The sequence below is a fragment of the Prosopis cineraria genome, unplaced genomic scaffold, assembly GCF_029017545.1.
Source record: "Prosopis cineraria cultivar Desert tree isolate PC_DT_omini unplaced genomic scaffold, ASM2901754v1 PC1474, whole genome shotgun sequence".
Classification (NCBI taxonomy): domain Eukaryota; kingdom Viridiplantae; phylum Streptophyta; class Magnoliopsida; order Fabales; family Fabaceae; genus Prosopis; species Prosopis cineraria.
In genome coordinates this window covers 13,763-31,199 of record NW_026556799.1, presented here as the reverse complement: position 1 = coordinate 31,199, position 17,437 = coordinate 13,763, and the positions used below count along the sequence as shown (strand labels likewise).

Genomic DNA, 17,437 nt, shown 5'->3' with positions numbered 1-17,437 from the left:
GACTTGGTAGTATGGCATATCAAGTTCCGCATTGAGTAGTGTGGGATGTTCAATAGGGTATTTAAGTGGGATAGTTCCCTCATCTCAATAGCTAGCTTTTGAGGTAGGGTTCCCCATCCCACTTAGGTACTCATCAATTGCCCATAACTCACAGGTCCTAGGTTGTTGGAGGTTCCGAAGAGGGCTACTTATAGAAGATTCTAATTGACAAGACATTGAGTGTCATAGAGTGTAGCCATTGGGACGTCGGCTTTCTATGAGGGTCCATTGATGGAGACTTAGTAATATGGGATATTAAATCTTACATTGAGTAGTATGAGATGTTCAATGAGGTATTTAAGTGAGTGCGTTGGTTCTCCTACCTCAACAACTAGCTTTTAGAGTAAAGTTCCCAATTCCACTAGATACCTATTACAAACCAAAATAAATAGAAATCCACAGCACTCCCAGTGGCCATTGCTTGACTATTTCCTGGATATTGTTGCTTCCCATTTGTATTTCAATCATATAATAGAAGCTAAGGACAATTAAAGAATTTATCAATTTCATTGTGCATAGATCATTCAGGAATCAATAGTTTTTTAAATTTGTTAGGGCATGTATCCCTTGCTTTGTAGCTTGCTACAAGTCAATAAGTAAAATCTTTTACTCAGGCACTCAGCAAGCTGGGTACTTAATTGAGGCCTCTCCATGTTTACGTTGATTCTGTTTCGAATGTTTAATCTCCTTCTTGGTTGAAAGTTTATATCGTCATGTAATTTAACATTTTTTTCTTTTCTATTTTACTGAAAGGGATTATTAACACTGATATAAGCTCTGCAGCTTGACGGCTTGAAGTTTTTGTTTACTTTCTAAATATATGTTATGTTATTTACTTGTGTGCAGCATTAGCAAAAGCCCAGCAATTGTTACTTGATCAAAATGAAAGAGATTACCTTCTCAGCCAAGTTAATTCAGCAAAAGGTATGTGCATGCTTTTTTTTTTTTTTAATTCGGCATATTATTCTTACCTTGTTAAAGCTGAAACTTCATTTCACAGAGGTTCAGTTTGCTCAAAAAAGTTATCGTACTATATTTTGGGAAATAATTTTAGGGAAAAATACGTATAGGTCTCATGAAACAGACATATTTACAAATAAGTTTAGAGAAAAAAACATAACTTTGAGTTCTTGTACTTTACTTGAGTTTTGCTATAGGTTCTTGTACTTTTTTTTTCAATGTTTTAGGTCCCTATATTTTATTTTTTTTGTTCTAGGTCCTTTCATGAGCGGTGTTATAGGGACCTAGAATATCAAAAAATAAACATGTAGGGACCTATAGCAAAACTCAAACAAAGTAAGGGATTCGGAGTTTATGTTTATCTAAATTTCACGACATTCAAAAATTACAGCCAAGCGTTTTGGTACCGGAGTATAATTTAAAATTGGGCTACAAAGACAATAATGCCCCGATTAAAAGTATATTATATCAATCAAATATTTACAACTATCACTTCAACATTTTACAATAATAACTTTGTATATCTAATAGTTAAATTGATCAGGTGTTGCCAACAAAGTTTAACACTAGTTGTTTACAATTACTTACATCAATAATTTACAACTCATGCTTCAATATTTTACAACTGTAACTCTAGTATTTTTAATAGGGATAATATTGTCTTTGTATCTCAAATTCAAATTACACTCAGGTTCCAAAGGACCTGGCTATGATTTCTAAATTTTGCGGGACTTATTTGTAAATAAGTATGCTTCCACGGGACCTATACATAATTTCTCCCCTAATTCTATCATCTTTAGAGAACTCATGATAGGGCAAATCTTTTTCTTTTTATTTTCACTTATCAATGATGCATGACGTGTTATTTTTAGTTCATTGTTATGATTGCTGTGGCATACATACGAACCCAAGGTAAAATATAAAATATATCTGTGCTGAGAATTAGAGTTTCCAAATTCGTGGCATGGTGTCAAACTTCCCTAGGGTAGAGGCATATAACAAAAATTCTTGTTTTTTCTATTGATTTGTGCTACAGAGGAGCTTAGAGCGAAGAGGAAGAAGCAATTGAAGAAAGATACTGCTTCAAAAATTAAGTCTTTGGTAGAAGAGGTATGTGCCAAAACTACTAGAATGATTCATATTCCTGGTGGTGATCTTCATCAATTAGGAGTTGACAACCTAGAATTTCATATGCTCTTGTGTTATCATCTGTCTGACTGTGCCCTTGTTTGTCTTTGAAATTGGAGTATGAATGTACACTTATTGGTGATATTGCTAGACCTTAACCTTGTATAGTTAGCTTGTCATGCTTTTATTTAAGTATCAATAAAATCTGAAATTGTCACCCTTATATTTACATGAAAAGATAAAATCCAAAATGGGCATATATGAGAAAAGGTAAAATCTGCAATTGTCACACTTTTATTTACACGAAAAGATAAATTGTCATGCTTTTGTTGCTGCTGCTGTATGCCTTAATGTTCCTCAAAAGTTCATCCATGTGTGTCTCTTGTGCATCACAGGGAAAATATGATCATCAATATGAACAATCAGAGGAATTCCAGCAGGAGCTTAAACTCAAGGTCCGTGAGCTATTAACAGAACAAGAATGGAGGAGAAGAAAAATGCAAATGAGGGTATGGGGTCCTTTTCTCCTTTTTTTCTTTTCCATGTGGCTCAGGGAGGGCATGATTCAAATTTGAGATCATTGAAAATTGGTTACTTTCAAATCTGAACGGAAAAAATTAATACATTTGAGCTAATTCATGTTATGCGATCATTGGTTCATTTTTATGTAGATATCAGAGGAGGAAGGCAGACTAAAACGGGAAGAAGAGGAACAGAAGGAGATGTGGAAAAGAAAGCGTGAACATGAGGAGCAGTGGGAAGGAACCAGGGAACAGAGGGTTAGCTTTAGTTTTCTATTTATTTCATACGTGGCTGACTGGCATCATGCAGAAAATGATCTGGAATTCTGGACGAAAATAGTTTAGTAATTCAGATTTTATGGTGGGAATAATAAATTAAAAAAATAATTTTATTTCACTGTAGGTAATTTAGAGATACCAATGCGTTTGATTCCTTTTCTGAATAACGGATGAATTATCTTTAATATGACCTAATGTAGGCAGTGTAATGAATATATTGACCTAGGGTGGCCGGCTGGTATCTTGGCTTTTGAAATGCCATGGCACCGACCAGGAAATAAGGTGACCCCTTTGATATGGTGCCAGTTTGACTGACTTAGTCTTCGGTGGTGCTTAGCATGTAGATTAATTGGTTTGAAACAAAGAGAAGGGGAGGGAAGAGAGCAGAGAAAGGAGGGAGAAAAAAAGAACCTGAGTGCCAACACAAAATTCTCAACTCTATTCAATTTATCGATGAGGCCTAACATTTAAGGAGAGTTTAGCTCTATCTGTAGAGCCTTAGATACAATTTTTTAAAATAATGTAAATCTAATAAATTTTTAAATGATACTTCTTTCGGTACTTATTGTAAGACACTTCTAACTACCTTATTAGAACTGAGGAAAGGTGGTTAAGTCATTAACTTTATTTAAAAATAGATTAAACTTTCAATTTTATTTTTACTTAAATGAAAATTTTTTAAATTTGTATTACATTCTCTCTCATATTTAATGAGTTTAAATATGGGTAATATTGAGAAAATGTAATTAATATCATATAAGGTGCCTCATGTTAAGGATCAAAAGATCCTTCAAGTGTCCTATAATGGAACCAAAGGGAGTAATATAAAGATAAATAATAAAGTATAAAGTAATCCTAGGTAAGATAGGATAGTAGGATAAATCTTTTAAGTCCTAATTCAAACTAAATTTATAAATCCTAAGAATTTAAAGATAACATTAAAATCAATGTAATAGCCTTGGTGTTCTACTCTTAGTAGGAGCCTCCATTTTCCATCATGTATGTTTTGCCCCTTATGCTCAACAACTTCCAACAAAATTTTGTTGGCAAGCAGTGATTCTTTTCTTTTTTAAAAAATAAAACCCTCATACTGAAGTAAACAAAAGCTGACAACCATTTCATTATCAGGTATCCAGTTGGAGAGATTTTATGAAGGCCGGAAAGAAGGTTAGAGATTGCTGACTTTTAATTCTTCTTAACACTAGCAAACTCATTACGTTAGCACTGCTAGTTGGGGGTAAACAATGAATTGGGGACTTTGAATTACCCCTTTGATTTCATCTGGCAGGGTAAGAAAGGAGAGATTCGCCCTCCAAAACTTAAGACTGAAGATCCCAACAAATCCTACGTTCAGAGGCCTGTGAAGCGCGGTTAGGCTCGTCAACTGTGTTCAAGAATTTCATAGGCAATCCGAATTGCTGGTATTTAGAAGTTCAGGAGAAGTCGTCCATGTAGGCAATCCCTTGTATCAAAATCAAACTTGCATAAATGTTTGTTGTGGCGATGAGAGGCATCTTGAGCGTTGACCTCCTTATCCGAGTGAAAATAGCTACACCTAGCTGGCAACATCAATATATATTGTTAATGTCGATGCTAGAGAGACATCGGGACTTTGGTGCATGGAAAATATCGCTGTTTGATTGGAGGCGATAGTCGATTTTTTGTTTTTTTGTTTCTAAAAATAGTAAAAGGAAAGAGAAACCTCGATGCTAAGTCCCTCTTGCCGGGTAAATCACGTCCTGGCAGTGTGGGGATCAAATTTTGAATGGGCTATAAATTTCAACCAGCTTGCTTTCTGTAAATGTGCTGTGTTTATACGCAGTCGTTGTTTACCAAGATGTGTTAATAAAAAAAATTTATTAATTACATTCCTAGTTAATGATGTTTTTGAAAAACCTTATTAATTGCATTTTTAAATACTTAAAAATATCTTACATTTTTTTAATAAATAAAATATATATTTAATATATTTTTATTCAATCAAATAAAAAGAAGTAAATTTTAATACGATCATAATATCAATAATAAAAATTTATTATAAAATAAATAATATATCAAACATCTATATGTTTTGATTTAATTAAAGACAAATACCTAATTTCAGAAAAGTCAAACTTAATTTTACTTTAGCTGCTATTCGATCACAAATCCTCAACCACAATCATGGACAGCAACAAGCCACGACATTGGCTGACTAAAATCACATAAGTTCGAGCCAAAACAAGAGTTGATCTCCCATACATAATCCTTTAATGAAAGGCAACAACGCACGTGACCCCGCCACGCCTACCCTGGGAACAACAACTCACGCACACTACAAGGTCTTCCTTGTGGCGGAAGGCAAAATACAGATGCAAATTCAATGCCCAAACTCAAATGTGGAGGGCGAAATACAACTATAATCAAAATTTTTAGTCAGAATAAGCTAATTCACACAAAAAATAATGGTACAGAACTAGGATGGGAATTACACAAAACAAAATCTCTATAATACAGGGACCGGAAGAAAGGTTTCTGATTTATATATTTCACCATCACCTTAAAGAAGGCAAGGAAAAAAGAAAAATACCCTCTTGTCCTCTCAACTTCCTTTTTTTTTTTTTTTGGGATAATTGGCTGAGGATGGTAAGTGAAAAACCTTGTGAAAATTAATGACAAGAGGCAACACTTATAACCTATAATAGACATAGCCATGACCATCGTGCCTGTGGCTCAATTTACAGCACGGGGGTGAAACCAGAGTGAAACTTCCAAGCCTTCTAAAGTAAACCAGCAGTAGCAACCTATCTGCACCTCAAACTTAAGTTCGCAAGGCCTGCTGATAGAGTTATGAAAACCGAAATTAAGAAAGCCTTCAAGCCTTGTGCTGGGATTGAGATCACAAGTTCGAATATACCCCACGAACGGCAGCATCATGCTATTTACAGAACACGGGGAAACCAGTCGATAGCACAAGCCATTTAGGCAAAATATTAGGGAGCAGAGACATTTTCTGTCTTTATATCCAGGCAAGGGAACCTCGATCGTTAGCAACTTGAGGACGACCTCTAGTTGGAGTCGGCGGTCTATTAGCATTCAACTCCTAGGCATATTAACAAAATTGGAAGTAGAAAGCTTAAAACATAGTGACAAGAGCGCTACGGCATCAGCACAAGATACACTTGAAAGCTTATCGCTTGTATTTGATAGGAGCAATACAGCACCAAGAAAGTGCAAAGCATTTAAGAATAAAGTTGCAGTACCTGCATCCATGTATCTTCAATATGACGTTCTGGTGATGCTTCCGGGGAAGAGAGTGCAGGTGGCAATGGATGAATCAACTTAGGAACCACAACAAGATCTCTGCCCAATACTAATATCGCCCCAGCATTATTTGCAGTACCTATTTTTGAACAAGATTCACACTTCAGAAGGGTAAATGTTATGAGGAGATAAGCTCTCTGCATGTAAAAGCCAGGAAATTACCACAGTAATTTGTAGCTGAGAATAGAGTGATCAAATGTCCCTGAGCAAAACGCTCAAAGCCATCCATCACACATTCATGAGCACGAACAATCAGCTGAAGATCGTTATTGTTGCAGAATTCCATGACACGATCAGGCTACAATAGTAAACGTCATCAAGATGAGCATAGCAGCATACAGAGCATGTTAATCTAAGGCAAGACAGGTTTTAACCTTGAAAAAGTACAGGAACCATCAAGCTAGGCCAATATGACCATCATCTATATATCTATATGTAATATAAAATCTAAAAAAAAAAAAAACTGCTCCATATATAAGCTATGAGTACTACAGTTCAACTTAGACTTTATGCAAAACACGAGACAGTAATTTAGTTACAATTCAATTCATTTTACCCCTTCACAAGAGGCAATTATTTTGTCGGTACAGTCACAGGAGGCACGTATCAAAAAGGTACCAAAAGGAAAATATTTAGAGCAGTGCATGCATTACAGTGTTTTGAAGCTCTAGTGCTACCTAATATATGGAATCAATCATTTTTGTTATCTTTCAAGATATGAGAATCACACTTGCAAGCATGTCAGATCAAAATGCCAGACTGTTAATTCTAAGAGTTTAAATAAACACTTAAAAAGCAAGCAGCAGAAACACATCAAAATGAATTTCATGAATAACAAAATAGCGTCAGTATCTTAAACAGTATTATAATATTAATCATCTAGAAACTTCAACGATGCAAATTGGTGATTTTTCATCCAGGGAATCAAAAAACTAATTAACCATTAGCTCATTTTTTGAATGATCATTAGATGCAAGAAGGTCGTGAACACTCACCCCAAAAGTAACTAACCCTGGACCCCTAGCATTTGGCCGCAGTCCTTCTACACTATCATTTTCTGTAGGATCAGACCTGGTGACAAACATTTCAAGTTGTCAGTTTCCAAATAAACATAAATGATACTTTCATAAGCATGTTACATTATACAAATGGACGAACCATAATAGATCCATCAGCACAATTGACCCGGCTTCCATTGTAATTGGACGCTGAAGATTCTCAATCTGTTCCACATGATTTATTGAACGACCAATACCACCATGCATGCAAATAATCTTTTTCTCGATTAGGGCCGCAAGGGGAAGCCAATTAAACAAACGATTAATGCGATGCCATGCCCAAATTCCATCTCTCTCACCCTGACCAGTGATTTACAAGGTTGGTTGATGAACCTTTTTTTTTTAAAGGAAAAAGTCAGTGTCCAGTGCATCATATTACTTACCATCCTTTCAATGCACTCAATTCTGAAACCAAAAAGGGCATTAATATCTGCAGCTTCATGATTTCCACGTATTAAATGCACACTGTTGGGATATTCAACCTGCAATATTCACATAAGCATCCATAAATCTAAGGCCATCAAACTAAATAAAAAACACAACGAAAACCCAAATATCCAGCACACCTTCAGAGCAAGCAGAAGAGTTATAGTTTCCAGGCTGTGTTGGCCCCGGTCAACATAATCTCCTAGGAATAGATAATCGATATATCTGATGGTCATTAATACAACATTAGAAACATAATTAAATATCTAAATCATCAGTTTTATGATAGTCCAAAAAGAGCATCATGAACTCCAGACAGAGAGAGAGAGAGAGAGAGAGAGAGAGTATTACAAACATAAAGCCAACCACACACACTCTACTACTTAATAAAGTATGAGAACCCCCATGTAGGATGAGATCCATCAGCATAGTGCCTCATATCATCATAACATTCTACACCGCATAACAATTGAGAAACTTACGCTATGTCACCAGCAGTTGATGGTGCACCATATTCATCAAAGAGACGCATAAGATCCCCAAACTGCCCATGTAAATCACCAAATATTTTAATTGGTGCCTTAAGTTGTAAAACAGTTGGTTCACTTGAAAATATCCGCTCTGCACTATCACAAAGATCTGCAATTTCATTGCAGTCTAAGAAAAACTGTCGGCGAACAGGTGGTTTCCAGCCACGAGGTTTTAACAGGTGAGCTATGACCTGATAAGAAGGTAAAATGACTCCATAAGAAACAAGACTGAAATAACAAGACAGTTTGAAATGGGGATATTCTAGAAAATGAGACAAAAGACACAGCACATTTCACAAAGAAGAAAAATTTTGGAGGGGGCCATAACACAGCATATTCTAATTAGTAAACTCTTTTCATCTAAAAATGACATGATCTATCAGATATTGGAAACTCAAAATCTTACTGAATAATTTTATATAGTAAAATTTTTAAAATAATATATATATATATATATATATTTTTATCAACTATATTTATCATTTTTAATCCATGCCTGTTTGATAACTAATTAGACACACAAAACTCACCTTCTTTGGGACACTATTGATGGACATCTGCCGGTCTAATAATTTTCTAGCTGCAGTTGCACTTTCTGGAGTTCCATAACTGACTCGCCTGCCTTCATTTTCAAACTGATCAATTGAAAGCTGTCTAACCATACCGCCTAATGCTCCACCAGTCTCTGCAGCTATGACAACCTTGAAGAAAATTCAAGAAAAATCAGAAGCCACAATCAATGATATCAAGATAACCTTGACATAGTACTTTTTGCAATCACAACGATAGACTCACAGCTCTATGATGCAGCCGAACTCCACCAGGAACAATATTATTTGGTCCTGCTGAATCAGGCCTAATCAGGGAAGATATTGGTTTCCCACTAGGTGTAGCCTCAGCCCCACGGTCTCTGTCAGGTAATTCAACTTCTCCATTCTCTTGTCGTGCTTTAGCAGCAGCTAATGTGGCACTTATAGCTTCAGCTTCTGCTGCTGATGCTTCAACCAGATACTCAACACCTTTACTAGTTCTCCTGTTCAAATATTATCCAGAGAATGATGAAGCCAAAGTAACAATAATTAATTACTTCATCCAATGTGAATGATCACTATCTTACCGGGGTCCCTGGAGCATGGCATTCTCAGTGCTGATATCAGTATACATGTCACCATTTATAGGGGGAGCCACAGGATTTCCTAGAACAACTGAACCATCAGCAGTTGCTTCAGACATTGTTTGCCTGTTCCTATCATCAACAAATCCATATGGCCCAGGTAATCGTCCTGCTTGTACATTAGATGCAGCCGCTGCAGCAGCAGCATGCGAAGCAGCATTTGTTGTTTCAGCAGCAGCAAGATCTTCAGCAACAAGTAGGTCATCAAGCAATACTCCTGTAGTACAAACCCAACATATAATGGTCAATCCAGCTTCAAAATGAGAAACCTCAAGGTTTTATTCCCAGGAGAACATTTCCAGAAAAGTTAAGACAAATTAAATCCCAAAATCTCCATGTAACAGACCATCCCACCATGAGAGATGAATAGAAACATCTAAGCTATTTTCAAGTCAAGGCACAAAATAAAAAGTATAAAGAATTAATCTAAAAGATACTTCAAATTAAAAGGAAAAATAAATCAGAGAAAAATATTTACTACTTTATATTACACGAATAACAGAACATTTTGATTTAAGATTGCTGCTTTTACTGACTTTCTTTCATTGGAATTCTTTTCTTTTCTTTTCTTTTTCCCCCTCAAACTTGTTTGTTCCAATGTCATTGTCTGAGCCAGTTGAAGACCTACGCATATCACCAACACCATGTTTCTCTTAGCTGTCTAAGTTCTCTTCCCAACTCAAGTTTCTTAACGTCATGCTAAACATTCACATGTTCAACAGTATGAAAGCCATGACTACCATGATCAGTTTCCTTCTCCCCATTCTTCCAATAACATTAGATAACACCTGAAATTTTGTCTAAGTGGAGTCTGACGTAGTGAACTATATTGATCAAATCAAATTATCATGTGACATCAAGAGAGATACGATTCAAGAAGTCAAATCTCTAAGGAGTTCAATTCATATCTTACCTCCACGTAAACCACCATAAATAAAAATAAGGTCACCGATGGCAGCAGCTGCATGCCTACATCGCCGTGTCAATTCAACTGAGGCATCTCCACCAGCTGCATCAGCACTGTATCTACCAGTTCTTGGACTGGTAACAACAGATTTGGTATCACACCAAACACCAGCAGCAGTATCCAACACTACAAATGAAAGTGATGTTATAAGTTTTTTTCTGAAAAAATAAAGCTTTGACAGGATCATGGCTGGATATTGGCTCTACATAGCCCAAGAATAGGGGTAAAAGACCCCAGACTATGGCAACAACTAGGAACCAGAGAAAAACTCTTGGAACTTTCATTTTATTTTGATTAAAACAAATAGTTCTAGAAGTCACTCTCCTATCAAGATGCAACCAGTAAGAGCCTCAGATAGAAGCAAAGGCATAAAAACTAATAACTATTATTTCATAATACAAACCTTTGGGATCAAACACGGCCACACAAAAAAGTTAAAAATAACATATATTAAAAAAATATAGCAGAGGCTCTCAACAAACAGGTAAATTCTAGAACATCATTATTCCAGTACCTGCAACACTTGATGAGTCTTCTACCATGCGCCCTCCACCAAGAGCTCCTCCAGAAACATGGAGCCTTGCATTAACGAATACCTAGGATCATCAAATCAGGCAATTATAATCCCAGGAATATATAATCAACTAAGTTAACAGAACAAAATAAAAAACTGAATCCCACTGCTGCATGCTGATATCTTGGAGATGGTGAAACACCAGGGGCAATTGCCCATTCCCATCGACCATCCCTATGCTTTGCAAGTCCATATGCACTAGCCAATGGCTGCAAGAAACAAACCCAGCATAAGGGGCAGAAGAATAGAAATTTTTTTAAAAAGCTTACAAGGAAACAATTCACAAGTTCTGAAGAGGAATTTTGAATAAACACCACTCTACAATTAGTATTAGTTAACATGATAAATGGGCCAGGAAAACAAATTGCAGATATTGCTAGGAATACCAAACTGTAGATTTATGCCACTCAGACATAAAATGACACTATCAATGCAATTGTAGGAATTTAACCTGTCTGAGTAATTAACTGAAGTAAAACTGGACTTCAATTCCCAATCACAGAGAAAATACTACAGTGAAAAGTGAATGTTATCTACTAAAATTTCAAATATCAATATGTGCAAAGAAGAGCATGAACATAAACACTGTCCAGAAATAAAGTCTAGTAACCAAACAGAAATATAAAAAATAAAAAAACAAAAGCTATCCTCCATCAAAACTATAGCTCAAAGGATCAGCAGCAAGCAGATTTTGAAGAGCAAGTAAACATAAAATAAAAGCAAGACTTCCCACAAAATCTAAATCAAGAGAATAAGTAAACGTAAAATTCAAAACAAACAACTCACTACACTATTGGCATCCCTTCCTCCACAGAGCAGAAGAAGCCCATCAGAGCGTGCACTGGCAGTTGCATACCTACTCAAAAAATAAATGGAAACATGAAATTCATCCCCACATCATCTCAAATAAATTTCAAGCACTATATTATAGCCAATTGAAATCATTACAAGAGATAGTTTCAGTAATTAAGTGTTGACATCTTTTAAGGTAAAGTGCTTTATATGCTCACAACAAGCCACAAGCTTTTGTGAACATGGTAAATAACATTAGGTCACGCTAAGCTGCCCCTTCCAGAAAACAAAACATTATTGCTGGTCATGACATTAACCATATGATGTCATGATTTTTTTTTTTTGGGGGGGGGGGGAGTGAACTATACAACAACAAGCCTTATCTCACTACATAGGATCGGCTATACAGATTATATGACGCTGTTGTGCTTTATCATTTATGGACAAGTGGACTATAGCATTTAAAAATAATGCTGCCCCTCTAAACTTTAACAAATAACATAGCATGTAAAATTGGCTACATTCCTGTTAAATATTTCAAGACTTAAGTGAAGCTTCAAATCACAAGCCCTTCTGGAGCTCTATATTGGAGGATTAAACCCCCCCTAAAAGTAACCCAAAAAAAGAAAAGAAAAAAGAAAAGAAATGAAAAGAAAAGGTTAAGGACATATAAGCTTGTGTCATTCCTAACCAAGTAAATTTTATTTCGAAGCAACAAACCAATGAATGAAATGGTTGCCATGACAAGGCAACAAAAATTACAGATAACTTGAATGCACAGATTTTGCCAAAAAGGCTTTTTTTTTTTTTTGGGGGGGGTTTTACACTTCCAACGATTCCTAGATTTTCATGCTGTGCATAAAAGTAAGAAACCGCAAAACCTGGTTAAAGAAGTCGATGGCCACAAAATAGACAGAAACTGTCCTATATCCAAAGCCTTTTAAAACAATTATGCGCACAGCAATGTCAATAATTTAGTTCATTAAAATGCAGAATTGATAAAGAAAGAAGAGTACATGCATGGTGGTGGGCCTTCTCCTTCTGGCTCCAATTTATGCCATTCATAAGGCTTGGCAGCTGTGTCCAAGGCCCATACATCAGCCAAAGGTCTTTTTCCTGGAAATAAAGTAGTATCCTTGTTCAACACTTCTTTTTCATTGAAAAAGAGAAGGTAGACATTCGTGGTGCACAATGCTAATGAGTTAACACTTAAGTTTTAAGTTGTTACCATCGTTTCCTCCAATTGCCATTAGATACCTCTGCCCCACTAAAGCCATCACATGTCCATAACGTGGCCCCGGTCCTGGGCCTTGGACAACAACTCTAGATAAAATTCAGAAGGTGCCATATTAGATAAATATGGTCAGAAATGTTAAGAAAAATTCACATGGATTACAAATCCAACCTATGCCATCGTGGCCGTTGCTGAGTGAGATCAAGAACATGAAGGTCCTCTGCCGACAAACCAGCAGGACCAATGCCACCCTGTTTTGCAATGCAATGTTCCAGTAAGAATTTATATTTATATATATATATAGAGAGAGAGAGAGAGGAACTAAATCTACTAATAGTCTGACGCACAGATAGGTAAAAGATCTACCCTCTGCACAGTACCTGAATAACTACCATCGTTCCTACAGCAGTTGCCACATGTGCAGCCCTGGGGGTTGGAGGTTCTCCATAGGGAGTTATCCTGTCTTATAAATCACTTATTAGCATGAAAGTGAAGTGTAGAAAGGCATAGAAGCATTACTTAGGTCTTACGCAGGATGAAAAGAAAACCTTCAATTCTAAGCTTACCTAGACCATTTATTAGTCAAGACATCATAACAGTGAACATCAGCTGTGGCACCAGCTAAACCTGCAAATAAATTGTGCGATTTAGAGCATGTAGCATTTATCACTTAAAATTATTAAACCTATAATACAGCAATTTCGCTTCCTCATAGAGCACCTTTCAATTCAATCCAATCCAATCAATACTAATTCTTGTCAAACCAAAAAAATAGTATGCAAAATTAAAGAAATAATTCTTCATCTTGCACTTTTCCTTTACAGGTTGACAAGTAGATGACAACAAATCCCCATAAATTCAAGAATGTTTGAACCAAATCAAGTTTTCATTATTTAGATTCAAACATCCATATTTAACAGCTACAACAAATCAGGACAGCATCCAACTTGGATCACTTAAGCTTAAAGAGAGTAAAGTCATTTAGAGCTTCAAATAACATACAAAAAATGATCACCTAAATTATGAAACAGTGCGTGGAAATTATATTGAAACTGGACTCCATTGGCATTTTCAATAAATGTCATCATTTGCAACATTATTTGTAATGAACGTTGCTAACAACATACACTGAAATAATGAACATTCTAGGGTATAAAATGGGTCCATGAAGTTCCTATACCACTGAAAGTCTGAAACAATAATTGGTAAGATTTATCATATTTTGCAATCAAAGATTTACAGGAAATATGGAAAGGATAAAAGGCTTTCCCATTTAAAAAGAACCTCAAGTCACCCCATTTCTGCTGTCTACATTTCCACCTAGATTGATGAATCACCGACTCAAACAGCATCCCCACCAAATGTTTGCCTCAGGAGGATGAACTGGATGGGTTTTCACCTATACTTTACAAGTTCGAACTGTATTGACCAAAATATATAGGAAACATAGTCGTACAAGAGTGTTAAGTTTTATGCCAATGGCCTTGTGGCATAAAAGTTCCAGATCATAGGTTCAACCCCAATTCTAATCTCAGACCAACCGTTAGTGCCTGCTTGTCTAAATTAAAAAAAAAAATGAGTGAAAGTTCTATAAATGACAAATTCATATCCAAGCATGTATACCTGAATTATTCTATTTTTCTAAAACGAAACTATCCAAATCCTCTCCCTGCCATCAATTTAAATAAGCTGTTCTGATGCTTTTAAACTCAACAAAGTAAAGTTTGTAAACAACATAATACCCTTATTAGGAAGCGCCCTAGATCACAGGGACCAAAGACCAAAAGATGTCAAGAAAATTGAATAGTCCAGAGAATCATCAATTCGTTGCATGTAAGCTTGCATTTAAGCATATACAACAACAGTGCAATTGGATTCTCACTCAAACAGCAATAATAACTAGAACTAAACAAAAGCCCATCGGCGCAACTAAATATTTCAGATTCTAACACTTAACGACAATAGTTACGCAGTTTAATTGTCTGAATATCCATAATCTCTGAGTTATGTTAAATGTGCAGAGCATAATGTAAAAATATAATTAGTTCAGGAACACATACGTATGCCAGCATTCCCGGCGGATGAAGGGGTCCCAGCAGCAGCAGAATTCCCTTCAAGTGCAGTGGCACCACCAAACAAAATCAGCCTCGGACCAATGTATCCAGATGTACCCTCCTCTCCAACAGCTGCCACCGCTGTCAAAGTGTGGCCGCACCTCGGCCCTGGCCCATCCTCTTCCTTTTCCAAAATTGCATTCACGACAGTGTAAGTTGGCGCCAGCCTAGGTCCAACCACCGGACTCTGCTGCACCTGCTCAGCCGCCTGCTGCTGCTGTTGTTGCTGCTGCACTGGCGACTCTGCCTGAGAGCCGCCTCCGGACGACGGCTGCTCACCTGGCTCTCCTCTATCCATAGCTGCAGGAGCCTGACTAGCAGTATGATTTTGCACGGCACGATCGTGATCGCTTTCCGGGGGCATCGAGGAATCGACATCCATTGCTTCACTAAAAAATTTAGGCAACTTTTTTAAGATCGGAGCTAAAATCGGCGCATAATCGCATTTCCAATCAACATTGCAATTGCCTCTTCGAATCCAAACGCTTGAGGCTCAGAAACTTAATAGCCACGATCGAAAACCCTACCTCAGATCCTCGAGAACTTTAATTCAACAAGAGACACGTAAATTTTCCAAAACAGTATCCAGTCGATGGAAATTCCCCTAGGTTTTCGTCTCTACCCCCTCCGTGAAGCTCAGAAAAGAAGCGGTGCAGAAACGATACGGGACGGAGACAGCCTCTAGGCCCCCCAAACAAACTCGCACTCACGAACCAAAAGCGAAAGAAATAAATTAAGATAAAATTAAATCCAATCACTTTCTCTGCCCAGCAATAGCTGGCTGACTCCTCTCTCCGAGTTGAAGGTGTCGTATCTTTCTCTCACTAATCTTTTCTCTGCCTTTCCGTATTTTTTAAGAAAATAAGAATATGAATATTCTCCCTCTAAAAAAGACATGTGCAGTAAATGACCGGAATCAACCGGTAATTATATGCATGGGTGAAGTTGCGCGGCGGCGCCAACAGCATGTTACGGTGGAGGACGGAGATCGGATAACCGGGATAACCAGTAATGAATTTTTGATAAACTATTAGCGGTCTTCACTGGTTCCTGATTCTAAGGAGGTTTCCCTTCAGCCACCTTGTAGCCATAATGGCAACTTCAAAGTTTTAAGCTTCGTAAATCACCCGTGAACCATGATACTCCTTTCGCTGCTCTATATATATATGTATGTATGTATGTATGTATGTATGTATGTATGTATATGTAAGGAAATAAGATTATACCACATAATTTAAAAAAAATTAATTAATTATAATAATTATATTTGAAAATAAAAAAATTTAATGAAAATATTATTTATTAATTAATATAAGTATGTATTAATTATTTTTTATTAATATAAATTATGAGAGATGATTTAAAAAATACGTAGTTAATGCTTATTGAAATATGTAATTTTATTTATATAAAAAATAAGTAAAAAATAATAATTTTTCTTATAAATAAAAATCGTGTAGTATATACCATCAAGCGGCTCATTCGTTCAAACTGAAAAGCGGTGAAAAATAATAAACCAGGAATTAATTAAACATTTTCAAACAAACTGAACTGTTAGGATATGGTGATTAGATTTTGAGATTTGTTTTTTGATGCGGCGTGGCCACTGACTAATGTACACGGCTGGCGAGCTGTTCTTTATTTTTTATCTGATTACGCTCAAATCTGGATTATTAACTGTCCTTTATTTGGTATCAAGTATGAGATGCTGACATATAAAAATAGCAAAAACATAAGGGAAAATAGCAAGTATGGACTGCCAGATAAAATTTATATCATTCAAAGATCGATTGTTATTAAAATTTGGATGGAAAATAAATCAGTATATATTATTGTTAATTTAAAATTAATTATTATTAAAATTCGAATGAAGATTTATTAATAAAAGACTAACCAGCATTCATTCTGATTTCAACAATAATTTATACTTGATTTATATAAATTTTTCTTTAATGATCCTTGGTTGATTTTTTCCAAAATATAATGGACCTGTCTAAAAATATAAATACTGTACAGTTCAAGAATTGTGGCAGTTCGGCTGATAACATGAAAATTTATACGAACATGTTTTGCTGTAGGCTGCGCATCGTTTAATGACGGACGTGTAATATTTCTTGCACTGAATTTTCCAGCAACCCAAAAAGTTTTAATACATTTCTTTCTTTCTTTTCATTTTAAGAAATACATGTTTGGTATTTATTTGAAAACTATTGAAATGCTTGTGAGAACTAGAAATGTCAAACTACCTTTGACACATGCTAGGGAAAAAAATTGTGTCTTTCCAATTTTTACCGTCATTTTGATAATTAACTTTCAATTGCTTGGTTCGAAAACAAAT

At 36.0% G+C, this 17,437-nt stretch overlaps 2 protein-coding genes across 3 annotated transcripts; one reads left to right on the top strand and one right to left on the bottom strand.

Annotated features, from left to right (window-relative positions):
- Positions 1 to 885: 885 nt before the first annotated feature.
- Positions 886 to 4,572, top strand: LOC129300198 (uncharacterized; the record flags this gene model as incomplete). Its single annotated transcript, XM_054938741.1, has 6 exons — positions 886 to 963; positions 2,036 to 2,109; positions 2,523 to 2,636; positions 2,799 to 2,906; positions 4,056 to 4,094; positions 4,216 to 4,572. Coding segments are annotated over 6 exons (500 nt in total), but the record flags the coding sequence as incomplete, so codon positions are not given.
- A 713-nt stretch (positions 4,573 to 5,285) lies between these two features.
- Positions 5,286 to 15,945, bottom strand: LOC129300196 (serine/threonine-protein phosphatase BSL3-like). 2 transcript variants are annotated; one of them, XM_054938739.1, is made up of 22 exons: positions 15,627 to 15,945; positions 15,046 to 15,488; positions 13,552 to 13,612; positions 13,366 to 13,444; positions 13,157 to 13,236; positions 12,980 to 13,074; positions 12,768 to 12,867; positions 11,746 to 11,815; positions 11,067 to 11,168; positions 10,900 to 10,981; positions 10,332 to 10,511; positions 9,362 to 9,635; positions 9,040 to 9,277; positions 8,775 to 8,945; positions 8,197 to 8,435; positions 7,855 to 7,939; positions 7,672 to 7,770; positions 7,389 to 7,588; positions 7,226 to 7,301; positions 6,393 to 6,528; positions 6,170 to 6,309; positions 5,286 to 6,009 (listed from the first exon to the last, which is right to left on the bottom strand). In XM_054938739.1, exons 2-22 carry the CDS (start codon positions 15,479 to 15,481, stop codon positions 5,926 to 5,928), a joined length of 3,027 nt encoding a protein of 1,008 aa, XP_054794714.1. In that variant the 5' UTR covers positions 15,482 to 15,488; positions 15,627 to 15,945; the 3' UTR covers positions 5,286 to 5,925. The 2 variants fall into 2 exon arrangements, with proteins under 2 accessions (XP_054794714.1, XP_054794713.1); XM_054938738.1 differs by having other exon boundaries at positions 15,046 to 15,945.
- Positions 15,946 to 17,437: the final 1,492 nt, after the last annotated feature.